The sequence below is a fragment of the Opisthocomus hoazin genome, chromosome 3 (assembly GCF_030867145.1).
Source record: "Opisthocomus hoazin isolate bOpiHoa1 chromosome 3, bOpiHoa1.hap1, whole genome shotgun sequence".
NCBI classification, from domain to species: Eukaryota; Metazoa; Chordata; class Aves; order Opisthocomiformes; family Opisthocomidae; genus Opisthocomus; species Opisthocomus hoazin.
The window spans coordinates 57953372-57967247 of record NC_134416.1 but is presented as its reverse complement, the minus strand read 5'-3'; the positions used below and the strand labels follow the sequence as shown (position 1 = coordinate 57967247).

The following is a 13876-nucleotide window of genomic DNA, read 5'->3' as shown; positions in this document are numbered from 1 at the left end:
GTACAAAAATCCGTGCGACGTGAGAGAAATAAACTGGCAAAATGTAATACCCATTTTTTTCATTTATGTTCAAGGTACATTAAGCTGAGGAGCTATTGCAAGTAGTGGTCTGCCTCTGAGACTGAGGGGTTGTTTTTTCTCTCCCCTCTTTCCCTGCAGAGAATAGACACCACGACATCTCAGGAGGTAACTTCCAGTGAAGCGAAGCAAACAGTTCAGCCGCACCAGGACGCGGTGAGGAAGGTTGTGCAGGAGACTGTGGTTATTGAGGAGAGGCACGAGATGAGCGTGCCTGCGAGCGGGGCTCCTGCCAAAGCGGCCGGACTTGCGCTGGATGCCCCGGCTGCGTCGGCAGTGGCTGCTGCCCTGAAAGGGAAGGAGGGCTCTGCCGGGGCCGAGAAGGAGGAGACAAGGGAGGAGGAGGCTGGGAAGGCCCCAGCCAAACAAGAGAGAGTCACCGCTGCTGCGCGTGAGCGGGCGGAGGAGCGCACTGCAGCAGTCCACCTTGCAGAGTCTTTGGAAAGGAAACCTCATTTTGAGGTAACTCGTTATTAGATCGGTTGAGCCTGTGCTGAACTGTGAGTGTAGGCAGCAGTGGGCAAAGTTAATTCCTGCCTTGGAAAGCCAAGCGTACCGAGCTTGTAGGATTGCATCTCTGCTGCAGGCGCTTTGTTTCTCCTCTTACTTCCTGCGTGCATGGCACCTGCAAGGCTTGGTGCTGGTTTCCAGCGCTGGCAAAATGCCATGCATCTTTTCCCTAAAGCCACTTTCCATGTTACAGAGAAATACCTAATTCGGTGGCTTTTTATGCAATGGATAACAAGAATTCAGCTGGCATTCCCTTTGGGAAAGTCCACCAAGATTGGCAAAGTTTACATGTCCTCAAAGACAGAAAATGCATTTTGTATCATGCTTGGTGCAATTGTAAATTAAGCGTACTGTGTCTTAAACGACCCAGGTTCCTTATCTTAGCCCTAATAGCAGAATTTCAGGAATTATTTTGCAGAGAGGTTAAAAAAAATTGTTCTTGCTCTTTTTTCCTGAGAGCTGAATGGAAAACTAACCCCAAGTAGGAGTCACGCTCTTGTCATTTTAAGAAAATGTATACCCCAGAATGGTTGAGGTTGGAGGGGACCTTTGGAGGTCGTGTGGTCCAACCTCCCCCTCAAGGAGGGCTACTCAGAGCCAGTTGCCCAGCACCACGTCCAGACGGCTTTTGAACATCTCCAAGGACGGAGACTCCACAGAGTCCCTGGGCAACCTGTGCCAGTGCTCGGTCACCCTCACAGGTCAAAACTGCTGATGTTCAGAGGGAACCTCCTGTGTTTCAGGTTGTGCCAATTGCCTCTTGTAGTGTTTACATATTTTCTGAAGTTTGCATTCATGAAATCCAGGATAGCGCTAAATGTTGCCAGCATTATGTACATTTATGTACCGTTATAATGAAGAGAAGTTTCTCTTTTTTTTTCAAATGCAGAGCGCTTTTGAGTTGTTCTCCCTACTTTTCCCAAGAAAAAAAAGAAAAAAGTATTCTGAGAAATCCAGAAGCTTTACTAAACGTTCCAGTTCTTTTTTTTTTTGTTCACGCAGTCACCAGTTGTGAAGACTGAGACGATTAGTTTCAGTAGTGTCTCTGCTGGTGGGGAAAACCTTGAAATTTCAACAAAGGAAGTGCCAGTAGTCCATACAGAAACAAAAACCATTACATATGAGTCTTCTCAGGTAAGAAATTCTGCAAAACCACGTGGCCTTAAGGAACCCATGCTTGTTCACCAATCTTTAAGTGTATGCCTTAGTGTAAACTGTTCTAAGCTGTTGAAGCATTAAATATTTAGCATGAGGAGGATGTACATAAGTATAGTTTACCTGAGGGTGACTCCTGTCCTGGGGTAGGGTCTTTAGAGAACATTGATGAAATTACAGAGTTCAGAGCCCCAGCTTCTAATCTGTCCTTCCAGAAGTGAAGGGGAGTCTCCAGATGCAGAGGGAAATACTGACACATGATCATCCTAACAGCAGTTGTTTCCCTACCGTTAGATACTCACTTTATGAGGAACTGTAGGAACAGGGAAGTTCAGCCAGCCCAGTTCTTGGCACCCTGTGCTTAGGAGCATTAGGAGTTTTGACGTGTGGTTTTCTCTCTCTGTTCCCTAGGTGGATTGCAGTGCTGACTCAGAACCAGGTGTATTGATGAGTGCACAGACTATCACATCTGAAACTACCAGCACTACAACCACTACACATATCACCAAAGTGAGTCCTTGGAAAACAGGGAGGGTCTTTTTCACAAAGGTGTATGTTTTATTAATTTCAGTTGTATTATTTATTTTAAAATGTGGACACATTCTTCTATTCTCTGGACAAAATCCTGTCTGTTTTGGGTACCTGTCTTCATTCACCTATTTTGGGTATGCTGGCTTTGGTAACACGTCATCCAAGGACTTGTAAGAGTCCTGAAATTCATAAAGCCTTAGGGGGTGTCTACACAAGCACAGAACATTGCTGTGGAGAGACACTTGAGTTAGCTGCAAACACTGTCTGAAACTGGAAGCAGTGTTGCCACACTGGCATCACATGGTAGCCAGGAAGGAGTAATTTGCCTGAGCATGAGGCTCCATCGTCATGGCTATGCTGCCTTTGAGTCTGGAGCTGTTACACGTGCACAGTGTAGAAAACACATAGTAAATCTGTATCATGTAGTCATAGCAGGACATTCAGTCAGCTCAGATGCTGCAGTAGCATTGCTGGGTGGTACCCGAAGGAACTTGCCCACAGCCAGACAGAAAGCTTATGGCTGCCCAGACAAATGATGTTGGGTCTGTCAAGTTCCAAGATAGCACCTAAGTAACAGTTCCTCCCTAAGCAGAAAACCTCGTAGTGCCATGATAGGTCTCCTACCAATATTGGGCGTGTTGGTTGATGAGAAGCCCAACATGACCCACCAATGTGCACTCGCAGCCCAGAAGGCCAACCATATCCTGGGCTGCATCAAAAGCGGCGTGGCCAGCAGGTCGAGGGAGCTCATTCTGCCTCTCTGCTCTGCTCTGGTGAGGCCCCACTTGGAGTCCTGTGTCCAGCTCTGGAGCCCCCAGCACAGGAAGGACATGGAGCTGTTGCAGTGGGTCCAGAGGAGGGCCACAAAAATGATCCGAGGGCTGGAGCACCTCTGCAATGAGAAAAGGCTGAGAGATCTGGGGCTGTTCAGCTTGGAGAGGAGAAGGCTTATTGTGGCCTCCCAGTACCTGAAGGGGCCTACAAGAGAGCTGGAGAGGGACTTTTTGCAAGGGCATAGAGTGATAGGACAAGGGGTGATGGCTTTAAACTGAAAGAGGGTGGATTTATGTTACAAGAAAGAAATTCTTTACTATGAGGGCACTGGAACAGGTTGCCCAAAGAAGCTGTGGATGCCCTGTCCCTGGAAGTGTGCAAGGCCAGGCAGGATGGGGCTCTTTGAGCAACGTGGTCTAGTGGAAGGTGTCCCTGCCTGTGGCAGGGGGGTTGGAACTAGATGGTCTTTAAGGTCCTTTCCAGTGCAAACTGTTCTATGATTCTGTGAGTATTCACTGAGGACAGGGTTTCATCTTTGCACGGTGAAATTCACCCTTCAGTAGATGAGCTACACAAAGGCCATATCAACCTGTATGTTCTTCTGAACGCTGCAGTTGGACTTAACTAGGTCTTAATATGAGTGTCTGGAAGACCATTCTTTTCTTCGTGGGATGAATTTACCATAAATACCTGCCATTTTTGACATACAAACATCTCCCCTGACGAGTGTGCAGATTGATTAGAATCATGAAATAGTCTGTGTTGGAAGGACCTCTGGAGGTCATCTAGTCCGCTCAGAGCAGGCCAGCTTCAGAGCTGCTCTGGTTGCAGTTCAGGGTTGCCCCTCTGTGCGTGCTGTTTGGGATAGTGCGGTCCAGTCACATCTGGGTTCCTGCACTGACGGTTCTCTGGATGAGTAGCAGCACTCTTTAAAAGAAGTTACTGACATGCATTTGTCCCTCCCATCTAGACTGTGAAAGGAGGCATCTCAGAGACAAGAATTGAAAAACGAATAGTCATCACAGGAGATGCAGATATTGATCATGATCAGGTAAAATCTGTAAGCTGCTGAAGGCTACCCTGAAGACTGCCAAAGAGAACATTTCTAAATATTGCTTCAAAAGATAATGTTCATACTGGCATGCCTTAAGTTAAACTGGATTAGTAGTTAAATCAGTGATGGTATATTTCATATTTTAATCATTTTCCTCATTTGTAAATTGTGTAATATCTCATGAATCTCTCCACCTTGCTACTGATCATGCATGTTCCACCTCCTTTTTGTTTTTGCCCTTCTGTGGTTTCCTTGGGATAGGCGCTGGCTCAGGCAATTAAAGAAGCCAAAGAGCAGCACCCTGACATGTCAGTGACCAAAGTAGTGGTACATAAAGAGACAGAAATCACACCAGAAGATGGGGAGGATTGACCACAGGTAAGAGGACTAGATGATTTTCCTAGGCATTTACTGGACTGGCATGTTGCAAAGGTTGTTTTCCTACCATAATTCACCTCTAACTCTTTGCTTTCTCTCACTGGCATTTGCAAGCTGTATTTGTGCTGGTTATCAGTTCTGGTATTTGAATGTAAACCACATTTAGCTCTAAAAGTCTTTCTTCATTTAATGGTGCCAGCTGGAGAAAGAGAAACTACTCATTTGCTTTTGTTGGCTTTCTGGAAAGTCCTCATTGTCCATGCTTTGATATAGGCTAATTTTCTAATTCTGAAGCTAAAAAAAAAATCTCTTGTCTGCTTTTATGTCGTTTAAGAACAAAAATAACTTGTTCTTAAAGGTATGTATTTTGTTTAAAAATGCCAAGGGAAAAACCTGCAGCTGCTTTTTAAACGTCCCATGCAGATGTGTTACAACTTAAGCTTTAATTCCTAGCTCGCAAAGATATAGTCCAGCCTGCTTTTGATTTTTCTTTTAAACCCAGTGAGTTAGTGTGTCGGTATTTGGATGTTTTGGCTTTCTTGTATTTGAAAGAACTTTTTGTGTTTTAAAGCAGCATTGTTTATCAGGATGAGATGATAATGCAGCTTTTCTTGTGTTAAGCTTTGTTTCAGTAAAGGCATGCTCTCCGATTGTGGCTGGCTAAACAGACATCTTAATATTACTATATTTATTCTGTGTGCAAAAACATGTCATGCATACTAACCTGCTATGCAAAAGCTGTTAATGCCAGCACCTTTGCACAAATTGCTTTGAATGCTGTATGCAGAAAGGCGGAAAAAAAAGCTGCTTGTCTGATTTTTTTTAAATTGATAGCAGCATTTTATTCTTAAAACAATATATGTTCACTAGCATTTGTTGTAACAGACTATAATGCACAGCACCTTTTGAAGCTGTTTTGCTCTTCTGCTTTTGGATGTACAGACCCTAAAGAAAACCAAATTTCAGTATCTGTTATTTATTTGGAAGATGGAACCAGTCACTGAGGAGTGAGTAGCTGTGATTCTTGCGGTGTTCTGCTAATTGTTTCAGAGACAACGCAATGTGGCTTGCTTAAAAGTCTGTTGATGTCACTAATTCTTTCCACTGGCGCCAGTGGACTTTGGATTTGGGCCAATTTGCTTATAGTGGGATGATGCCATTTTCAAACAGCTTTTGTTACACGAACAACTTGACAACATTTCTTTTGCAAGAGAGCAGTTGCTTCAAATAATTAACTCAGTTCTCTTTCCTGCAGGAATAACCTAGACTGCATATGAATCCAGACATGCACATCAGTAGGAATACGAGAGCCTATGTGGAGTCTCAGTTCCGACCTGACTGACTTATATCTGTCTATGGAAAATTTCAGTAGAGAAGAATCGATCTTGACCGTTAATAAAGAAACTGGCAGAGATACCTTCCCACAGAAAGCAATCTGAATCAGCAGCAGTTAAACAATATTGCATGAAGCAACGATAAAATTACAGAAAAGCAGCATTTTTAATTTTCTTAAAATGTCTAAGTTTTCAGCTATACCTGCACGTTCATAAACAGTATAAACAGTGATCTCATGTAACACATAAACAATTCATGCCTTTCACAGTTTATGGAAGTCTAAACAAATTTAAATCCGTTAGATGGCAAGCCTTTTGTTTACGGATATTGTAAATGAAGATTTACCCCCAGAACGCTAGAAGCTGTATAGGTACTGTGTATAATGTTTTACCACACATTAGATGTGCCAACAACACAGTTTATTCAGTAAACAACTCGAATCTTATATTTGTTTCATCTGGTTTTATTACTGCCCGATAAACGATGACAAATCTTTACTCTTATCAAAATATTTAAATGCTTACAAAGTGTGCTTTGTATACCTGACTGAATACCTTATGAGGTAGTAATGATTTTAGTATATTAACTTTAACGATTTTTGTCAGCATTGTTCAGAGTCAGCTTCCGGTCACCCTTCACAGATCCTAACCTTGTAAATTATATATAGTTACTTTGGAGAAAAAAAAAAAAAAAAGCTGTATTTTACTTAGTTTGCAGCATTAGAAAATTATTAATCTGAAATAACCATGGTGGTTTTCTATTGATTTCCCTTTTGTTCTCAGAGGAAAAAAAAAAAGAAAAAAAAATCTGTTGGAGAATCTGGTCAGCATTTACTATCTAGTTCAGAGTCAAGCCTTAACCTGTACAGAACGTCCACTGAAAACTCGTTAGTGTCCAGCTATAATACCCACCGAAGGGGTAGCGTCCATTACACTGTCAGCTGCATCACAACACATGGTGAATGTATGTTTCTGCATAGTGAAATAAAAGTGGTAAATGCATCCAAAATCGTATTGTTCTGTGTCTAAAAGCACCTAGTGTTTTTTAATATTCAAAACGCTAAGTTACGTTTGTCAGACACCGCAGGTTTTACTCATCTGCACGGTAGACACGTTTTGTCTTCGGCGGCTGACACTGCGCTGTGCGGACAGCTGGAGTTAGCAGAGCATCCAAGGGGTGACAGCGTTCACCTTTGGGCTTACGATGTTTGCATAGAAAAAGGAGTAGCTGGTTCCCTCTCTTTTCTCTTGTTGTGCACCATGGCACCGAAGCTGAGTGAAGGATTCTGTGGTTGATTAGAAAGTAAAGGCCAGTAGCACTTGATCCAGATCCACTCTCTTTTTGTACTTTTGCTCTGAAACATGGATAAAATTCTCTTTAAAGCAGTATTTACTTACCTGTTCTTTTTCTTGCTCTTTTGCCACATCTGACTGATGCTCACCTAGTAGTTCAAGACAAATTCATAACAACTAATTCACCCTTCAGTCTGTATTTCCTTGCAGGATTAAAAGGAATGGGTACAAGCAGACTTTTCAGGACATAAAGGGCCAAATTTGCCCTTCGTTGTTTACACAGGGCTCCCTCACACTGAAGTCAGGGATTTGGCTTCAGTGGAGAGCAGGATTTGACCCAGTGACTTGTTAATAAATGTTTATTTTCTTAATTTAGAAAGAAAAATAGTATATATAGAGAGAATAACCTGTAGATAATAATTCAAAGTAATACCCCAAGGCTTTTAAAGCTTTGCCCTGAGTCTCCAAAATGTCCTCCTCCCACCAGCCATTCTTCATGCCTTTAATCCAGAGTGATAACTATGTAACTCCCCCGACGGCCGTCATTGCTCACCTCTCACCTAGTGACCAACACAAAGATTATAGTCCACTGTGGTCTTTGAATAACCCCTCCTCCTCCTCCTCCTCATCCAAGAGCATCTGTGTTCTCTGCCCACCCAGCGACAGTAGGCTCGGCTCTCCAGTGCAGCTGGCGCCCGTTGGCAGCCGGGGATGGAGGAGGTGCTCGCCCCGTGTCCCAGCAGACGGCATGCCAGGTCCTCGCTACTGCATCAGGAGTTTAAAACTAGACTCTGAAGCCATATTGATCTTCCCTCAGGTGCCCCTCATGTTGTCAGCTAAGAAACGGCATTGTATTACCTCAGAGAGACGCGCGGCGACTGCGCAGCCTTCTCTCCGGAGTTAGCGTTATATTTTAGCATGGCTTGAGGAGATTGTACGTTGGTGATACTGCACAGTATGTACGCTGCCGAAAGATATTGTATCGTAAGGAGTTAGACTCCCTGGAAAGGATGCTCACAACTAAAGATACAGCCTAAGCGCGTGCAAACCATGAGGAGATGAGAGTGGACAGGCAAGGAGACCTCAGTGCCACTGTTGGCAGCAGACCCTTGTTTGGGGGATGGTTCCTGGAAGTGATAGCTTTGGTTTTTGTTAGAAACTGTTGCGTGGGTTGTCTGCCTAATGCTGTGCCACATGAAATAAAGAACACCTGCCTGTTTCTACCAACCAGCTTTTGCCTCTGTCCTCATTTGTTGTTGGTCTTTGGCTTCTCGATGTAAAACAGCTTAGAAAACAAAACATCAAATAATGTGTTACTTGGACGCGCCCTCACCAGCATGGGAGACAGCCTTGCTTGGTACAGCCCCGTGAGAACCGGCTGCTCTGCGCCGCGGAGGTGAGGGACCGGGGTGGCCAGGCAGGGCACGAGTGGGCACAGCACACAGTCACGGTGACTGCGACCAGTGCGGGGACAGAAAGAATGAGTACATGGCCTTGGCATTTTTCAGGCTGTTTGGAATCACTGCGCATTCATCTCCAAAGTTTTTTAAGGCTGTCTCATCACAAAGGTCAAGTAATGGTGTTCTGTGTTCAGGCAGCTCAAAGAAATTTCAATAGGCCTGTAAATCCAGGTACTGGTTCAAAGCAAGGGTTTAACAGCTTAGTCTTGTTTCTTCCCAGGGCAGGTTTAGGCAGCGGGAGAGGTGATGTGGCTCACCTGTACAACAATTTGTATGTGCTGAAACTGTATTTCCTTTATAAATAGTTCCTCGTGTCAAATAACTTGGACATTTGAGTCCAGGCTTCAGTTTGGCAAACACCCTGTGATCTGGCAACTCTTGCTGCAGATTTCTTGTCTTAACCCAAAAGAGTTTTGTCAGGATCACAAGGCCCGTTTACAAGCTTCATCTTTGCACCTTCCCACTTCACAGGTAATAAGGGTGAGGTAAAGAAATGTGTTCTCCTTTTTTATACAGGAGCAATAATGGTCCAGGTTCTGCAGAGCTAGGAATCAAACCTTAATTTTTAATCATTTTCCCTAGTCTAGTCTATTAAAAGTTTGCAATGTGCCTGCAGGCAATCCTGAGTTGTGTTGCATTATCTCTTTTTTTTAATGTTTGCTGAACACACCAGCAGCATGTTATATACTTTTAACTGTATTGCCCAAACAAAATCCTGTTCAGTCAACCACACGTTCGATCAAACTGGCTGGCATCATTTTTACATTGTTATTTACCATACCGTCAGAGACACTACACAAAAAATACCTCCAATGAACAAAGTTCAAACTAACACCAAAGGAAACCCCTTTTTCATTTTACTTTAGCTATTACAAAGCATTAAGCGAAAAGTGGTTTTTTTCAAGTTACGTGTATAACTACAGCTCACTGTTTTGAAAATTAATCTCTTCTATATTGTTAACTTTAAGGAAAACCCTTAATTGGGCAATTTCCCATTCCCAAGTCTTTTATCCACTTTCTCCTGAAGTACATACATACTTGGCTAATGAGAGGAGATTAAAAACAATTGCTAGATTCTCTTCTTTCGCTTCCCCTCCATTACGTAAGGTAGATACTTGTTTTCAAGTATTTTCAATTTGTACCGAACCTCCTTCAGCTGCTGCTACTGATGTAATCTGTTGAGATGCCACTGCAATTTCTTTTGCTCCTGAAACCCGCTATCTCTAGTTACAGGCTTCCAGTGCTGATGTTTTCTATGGCTATGTGCTAATGAAATGACATCAAACAAACTCCATCAAGTGAAGTAAGAACAAAGTCCTCTCAGACAGGATCTGGGGCTGGGTGAACATGAAGAAATGCTTCCTGTGACGACAGGAACTGAACTGGACCTCCTGTACAGATCCCAAGGTACAGTAGTGGTTTGAGATACTGTGGATGGACTATGAGACGAGTATGGACGGACCAAGGAATGACAGGCACTTACTGCATTGCACACTTTTTTTAAAGAAAGAGGAAATGAAGCACTTAAGTCTGCAGATTCCAAAGGTGGTATCAGTCTTACACTGCAAATGAGGGTTTGCTGTATCTTTTGTCATTAGTGTTACGCCACATCAGCCAAGAGGTTGGCAGTGGTTGGTCTGGGTTCCCTTAGAGCAACACAGAATGCCAGCTTTTCTAATAAAAACGTGGTCGTGCACTTACAAGGGCTATTACTAGTTATGCATCTTTTAGTTCTGTCTCGAATAGGGATTTAGATTTAAATAAACAATGAGGCATATTGCTGTTAGTTTTTATATAAAAAAGACTTCCACCAATTACTGTATTCACTGACTGAAACCAGATTATTCTGTTACCTTGGAAATACTGTTAGCCCTTGTTCACACCCGAAGTTACTCTGGTTTATGACACTTGATTCCCTCCACCACCCATTTTTCTGTCTCCCAGTCAACAGCAGTCCTGCTTCTCAGCTAGAGCTAATGGCTGCTCTAAAGACTGTTAGCTGAATTTCAAAAATCTCAGTCGAAGTCTCTTCCTTCAATTTGTGCTCCCAAATTGAGCTATAACCTCCATAGATCAATGACCTCACTCTTGCAGCTGAAATGACCATCAGTCACTGTAAGTAGGATGAATGGCCTGTCTTTGAAAATTACTACAGTGACACAGAGGGAAAAAGAAAAAAAAAGAGTACTGACACTAGGAATTATTTTCATTTTTAAACACATTTGACTTTTATCTGTACAGTCTATCGGCTCTGTTTTCTCCACCACAGAACTTCAATAAGAACCTTTTATTCCCATTTCTTTTTGTCCAGAGTTTACTAGGAATTTTGTTTTGTAGAAGTATCTTTGCTGTCTGCTTCTGCGGTGAGGTGTACCATGGCTCTTAGCTTCTGCACACCACCAAAGCTCAGGCAATGATATCAACTAATCTGAACTGCAAAACACAGGTCCCGGAACATGTGAAGCTGTGGAGCTGCCTGAATTGCAACCCAGAGTGGTGTGTTTCCACACCAGTCCTGCCTTACAGTGCACATGATGCTTTGAAGTACTGGGCATGTGTTCTTCAGTGGCTAATCCTGGGTGACTAGGGTGTAAAAGATACAATATTAGACAAAACACATTAAAAGTCTCAGGAAAGGGTGTATCATAAATCCTACCACAGAGCAAAGAAAAAAAATGAAAGCAATATATCTGAAGGCACAAAAGCAAATCATTAAGAAACCTTCAAATCTTCTTGCAGTAGGCAGAGTCCAGCTAATATGATGGTCGCTCTTTGCTTAATTCAAGAGTGCTGCTAGCACAGATATCCTTCCTCAATGGATTTACAAGGTTGTTTCTCAGACATACTGGTTTTCTGGCCAAACTCAGTTGATGGATTTGGCATATGAAGGCTTCTAAAGGCAATTACATTCCTTTCGTCCAATCTCCAATCCATACACAACTTAGAGAAACATGAATCTTGTTATATAGTCACAGAAGTGTTGACAGTTTCACCACTTGTCCTTAGATCTCCTAAATCCCAAGCTACTGGACAAATACGCACACGCACGTATGTTCCCACAGAGCATTATTTGTTCTAGCGGTATTTCTGTTAACTCATCCTTGAATATGCATTGAACAATGGATTGTTTTGTTTTGTTTTTCCAATCAAAATGCCACCTGGTGGTTGACCTGTCACAAGATTCTATTTTTCCTGCAATCAGATGCAAGATGCCGGTGCAAATACTTTTTGTCATATTGATCTGTAACAGTAAATATGAAAACATCGCAACATGTGGTCTGCTGTCACAGAAGCAAAGGACTGGCTTGAATATCTGCGTGAGGTGGTCCTTTGACAAGGAAGCTTTTGCAAGCTCTGGGAAGTCAGCCTGCAATAGTGGATTATCCCACTACTTCACAGTTATTTTAAATTCTCTTTGTCTCTGCTTGCATGCTTTCATATTCTCCAATTTAATCCATCTGTATTTGATCTATCAGGCTTCTCTCTTCTGCATCTTCTCTCCGTCCCAACTTCTCTCCTGGCTTTTGAGTAGACTGCATCTGCTGCTTCTCTTTCCATTCATTCTGCTGTTACCTCCTATCCTACCTATCAACTTTCTTAAAGTCTTGCTAGTTCTCCCTGTCCTGCAGTCTTCCCCACTCATCCTAAACAACTTCAACTCCTACAATGATGATACATCCAACCCTCAAGTGCATATTTCTTTCCTTTCATATCTCCCTTCAAATTTCAGCCTTGGTTCAGTCGTCTCTTATCAGTGGTGTCTTTCCCATGACTGTTTTTCTCAAGCAGTACTCTCTTTGATTTTTTTTTTTTTATAGCCACTTTCTCCCTCTGCGCCCATCATCTGATCTCTTTCAGCATCAGCCCATTCTCTCTCACATTAGCACTTGGCCCTTTCATGTTGCCTGGTCCATTAGCTTTGATGGGTTGTCATCTGCTTTCAGACCTTTCAAACCCTAGCCCCAGTTTCTCTGCTCGTCTTTCTGACCTGTCGCTTAAAAGCATACACGATGGAAATCCTGTAGATAGTTTTTCTTCAGCACAGTAAACATTCTTTCTCTAAAAATGTTAAAGAACAATTTTTTTCTTAAATTCCCCCCAAGCAGATAATATACATGCTGCCTTGTTGCCTCTACTTCTGTCCACATGGGGTCCTGCCCATACCTTCCAAGGAGAGCTTATTTAAAAAGGAGAATGACTTTTATCACCCTCTCAACTTTTGTCATCTTCATCCTCAGCTTCCACTTGCCCTTTTCACAGACACACGAATTTCTTGTCTGCTTCAACTTCAGACAGCCTCAACAGATCCTTATGATTCTGTGATCCCAAGGGATATTTCTCCTCACGACATCAGGTTTATGGGGTGCATTAAGAAGAGTGTGGGAGGCAGGTCGAGGGAGGTTCTCCTCCCCCTCTACTCTGCCCTAGTGAGGCCCCATCTGCAGTACTGTGTCCAGTTCTGGGCTCCCCAGTTCAAGAAAGATGAGGAGCTACTGGAGAGTGTCCAGCGGAGGGCTGAAGGGTGGGTGTCAGGAGGACGGGGTCAGACTCTTTTCAGTGGTGCCCAGCGACAGGACAAGGGGCAATGGGCACAAACTGAAGCATAGGAAGTTCCGTCTGAACATGAGGACGAACTTCTTCCCTCTGAGGGTGACGGAGCACTGGAACAGGCTGCCCAGGGAGATTGTGGAGTCTCCTTCTCTGGAGATATTCAGGACCCGCCTGGACAAGGTCCTGTGCAGCCTGCTGTAGGTGACCCTGTTTCAGGAGGGGGGTTGGACTAGATGACCCACAGAGGTCCCTTCCAATCCCTAACATTCTGTGGTTCTATGATTTCCTAAATCTCTAGTTTCTCTCGGTCTAAAAATGTCTGCTCTGTTCCCCACCAACTCTCAACTTCACATCCAGGACCACGTTGTTGGCATAATATAGAGCTGCCAGCATGTTTTCCCTCAAAACAGCTACTGCAGCATATCTGGTTGTCTTCTCCAGGCTCAGGACCAGTACTCTACTGTCGTTCTCTGTGGCCTGTCCTCTCTGTAGACTCATGCCCCACTTTTCTATCTGAATCCTGTCCTCCTGTCTGTGTTCAGATAACTCCTCTGTGTTCAGATAACTCCTCCTGACTCTCCAACTTTTCCTTCAGCAACAGGCTCCCCTTCTTTTACTCCACTTTACTGTAGGAATCATTGGAGCTCGTGGTGCACTTCCAGTCTCCCTTTACACTGCCTCACTGTGATCTTCCCCGTGAATGGATTCAGCCAGCCCGTATTCCTGTCTCACTTGTTGAAAGCAAGATTGGTATTGCT

The 13876-nt window shown here is 43.4% G+C and overlaps 1 protein-coding gene across 21 annotated transcripts in view; it reads left to right on the top strand.

Moving 5' to 3' along the window:
* EPB41L3 (erythrocyte membrane protein band 4.1 like 3) overlaps positions 1-8318 on the top strand; it is a 150953-nt gene extending 142635 nt beyond the window's left edge. For all 21 annotated transcript variants that reach the window (XM_075416431.1, XM_075416424.1, XM_075416419.1 and 18 more), the window contains 6 exons: positions 160-540; positions 1591-1722; positions 2155-2253; positions 4019-4099; positions 4364-4480; positions 5736-8318. In XM_075416431.1, coding sequence (XP_075272546.1) covers positions 160-540; positions 1591-1722; positions 2155-2253; positions 4019-4099; positions 4364-4474 — 804 coding nt within the window. In that variant the 3' untranslated portion in view covers positions 4475-4480; positions 5736-8318. The remainder of the gene's footprint in view (positions 1-159; positions 541-1590; positions 1723-2154; positions 2254-4018; positions 4100-4363; positions 4481-5735) is intronic.
* Positions 8319-13876: the final 5558 nt, after the last annotated feature.